The sequence below is a fragment of the Acanthopagrus latus genome, chromosome 11 (assembly GCF_904848185.1).
Source record: "Acanthopagrus latus isolate v.2019 chromosome 11, fAcaLat1.1, whole genome shotgun sequence".
In the NCBI taxonomy this organism is placed as follows: Eukaryota; Metazoa; Chordata; class Actinopteri; order Spariformes; family Sparidae; genus Acanthopagrus; species Acanthopagrus latus.
Window position 1 is genome coordinate 888,374 of NC_051049.1, and position 2,959 is coordinate 891,332.

Here is a 2,959-nt window from a genome sequence, read left to right on the forward strand (position 1 = left end):
GGTGGCAGGATAATCACTATAATCCAAACCACCATGTTTTCTTACCCTGAGCTTTTTGTACCTAAACCTAACCAGAGCAGAAGCACAGAGTTAAGACAAGAGAGAAATAAAAAATATAACCTAAACATAATTCAAGTGCTTTATTGTAGGCAACTGGACTTCAATTCAATTTCTTGAGAAGAAGTGAAGAATCCTCTTAGATGAGAGGTGAAAGTCCAGCTGACTACGACACAGCACATCACCTGGATGACTGAGAATCTAACCAACAACCTCAACAATGTCCAGTCAGCAGAAAGAAACCCACTGAGACAACATCTGAATACATCGGACCTGACAGGAAGTCCTGCTCCTACATTAATGACAAACAGTTCCAGGGGACCTTCTACTGCACCGAGTACTTTAACTTGTAAAATAGTCTCCAGATAACACTTCAATACTTTCACTGCAGGACCTGAAGCAGGACTCTCACTTTCACACAGTCCTCCATGTTTTTACTACATCTGCAAAAAACAGAGAGAGACTGTGTGTGTGTGTGTGCGCGTGTGTGTGTGTGTGTGCGTGTGGTGTGTGTGTGTGTGTGGTGGGTGTGATTGGGTGGGGTGGGGGGTGTATTGATTCAGTGTCTAGACGCAGATATATCAACTATCTCAATGCAGACAGAAGGCCACACACACACACACACACACACACACACACACACACACACACACACACACACACACACACACACACACACTGCAGTGTTTTCTGCTCCAGCCCTGCCAACAGATACTGATCCCACCTTTGCAGAGGCTGGAAACCCCAGCTCAGATGTGTCCCTGTGTGTGTGAGTGTGTTGTGTGTGTGTGTGTGGTGTGCACGTGTGTGTGTGCGCGTGTGTGTGCTTACGTTGAGGAAGCCCACCTGTCCGGCCTGCTGGGCGGAGTCAGGACAGACCAGCTGGACGAACTCCTTGAGCGTCTCCTGTGGGTGATACCTGATGGCCGGGTGGGAGAAGTAGGAGCCGGGCTGCTGCAGGATGGGTGAGGAGGAGAAGTGAAGGCTGGAGGGGGGGGCATGGGGGCTCGCTGTGGGGGAGAGAGGGGAGGAGGAGAAGGGGGGAGGAGCAGGAGGGGGGAGAAAAAGAAAAAAATATTTAAAGAAAGGAAAGTTCAGAGCGTGAAGAAGAGAGGGGGAGTAAAGGGACAATTAAAGTTGATTAAAGAGGGCGTGGCTTCACATGCAGATACCTGATGACACACACACACACACACACACACACACACACACACCTTCTTTAATCTCATCTCCTGCCTTCTCTTGCTCTGGCTCCTCCTCCCTGCTGCCACTTCCATCTCTCCTCACTCTCCTCTCATTTCATCCCTCTTTCTTTCTATCCCTCTCTGGTTTCCTTCTGTCCTATTTTCCTCCTTTCCTTTCCTTTCCTTTCCTTCCCACCCCCCCTCCTCTTTCCTATTGTCCTTTGCTTTCCTTCTTTTTTCACTCTCTCCTTCTCTCCTCTCTTGCTTCCTCCGTTCTTCTTTCTCTTTTTCTCCTCTTCATTCTTGTTTCCTCTCCTCCTCTCCTTCCCTTATACTCTTCTCTCAGGTTTTCTCCTCTTTTCCTCCCTCCTCATTTTGTCTCCTCTCCTTTCCTCCCTTGTTTCCTCCTCTCTCACCCCCCCCCCCCCCCCCCCCCCACTCACTCCTCTCTAATCTAATTAGAGCTCTAATTGGTCTAATATTCTCTGATTGCTCGTTACTGGACGAGGCCTCGTTAAGGACTGTGATGTATAGAGCTCTGAGGAGAGAGAGCTGTAACAGAGGGCAGAGAGAGATAGAGAGACTTCAGAAGTGATAGGGACAGAGGAGAGAGAGAGAGAGAGAGAGAGAGAGAGAGAGACAGAGAGAGAGAGACAGAGAGAGAGAGAGACAGAGAGAGAGAGAGAGACAGAGAGAGACAGAGAGAGAGAGAGAGAGAGACAGAGAGAGAGACAGAGAGAGAGAGAGAGAGAGACAGAGAGAGAGAGACAGAGACAGAGAGAGAGACAGAGAGACAGAGAGAGAGAGAGACAGAGAGAGAGACAGAGAGACAGAGAGAGAGACAGAGAGAGAGACAGAGAGAGAGACAGAGAGAGAGAGAGAGAGAGAGAGACAGAGAGAGAGAGAGGAGGAGAGAAGGAGGGATGGAGAGTTAAAGCTGCTGCACTAATTCACTTAAAGTCTGCTGTGATTTATCACTCTGACAATACACACTGACCGAGTGTGTGTGTGTGTCTCTGTGTGTGTGTACCCTGCGGCCAATGTATTTACAGTAATCATTGGATGGATGGCTTTCTCTGCCCTCTCTCTTACTCTCACACACACACAAACATGAACACACACACAAAACTTAAACATGAACACAGAAAGACACACACACACACACACACACACACAGAGAACACAACACAGTGTGTGCACATTAATAGGAATGTGCAGGCATCCAAAACCACCAGTGGTGTGTTTGAGTGTGTTCTTCTCAGGTGAGAGTCTGAAGGAGAAGAAACAACATCAATGACACACACACACACACACACACACACACACACACACACACACACACACACACACACACACACACACACACACACCCACAGTTGTGTTATAAAGATGAAAACTCATGGCAACAACCCACGGGAAGTGAACGTATTCCGACGCTGTAACTCCCCGAAACTTACTTTTTTACATTTCTGATTCTCTTGTTCCTGTTCTCTATTATCTGTCTTTACTCAGTCAACAGGCTGACACACAGGAAATCACATCTACAACACAGGAAGTGGCGCTGCGCTGCTCCTGGCATCTACTGGCGGGAAGAAGAAGAATTGATTCCATGTGAGTCAGATGCAGCAAACAACATGTCAGCTACTTGGACAAATCTGACTCTGGAAAGTCCCGCCAGTCAAATGGCAACAAGTTCAGTACGCTGTAGTTTGGAGGGG

General features: G+C 48.1%; 1 protein-coding gene across 1 annotated transcript in view; it reads right to left on the reverse strand.

The window, feature by feature from the left end:
* LOC119028677 (nuclear factor 1 A-type-like) overlaps window positions 1–2,959 on the reverse strand; it is a 19,884-nt gene that overhangs the window by 13,782 nt on the left and 3,143 nt on the right. Inside the window, exons 3-4 of the mRNA XM_037114923.1 lie at window positions 1,272–1,348; window positions 889–1,067 (exon numbers count right to left, since the gene is read on the reverse strand). Of these exons, the coding sequence (XP_036970818.1) occupies window positions 889–1,067; window positions 1,272–1,348 (256 nt within the window). The remainder of the gene's footprint in view (window positions 1–888; window positions 1,068–1,271; window positions 1,349–2,959) is intronic.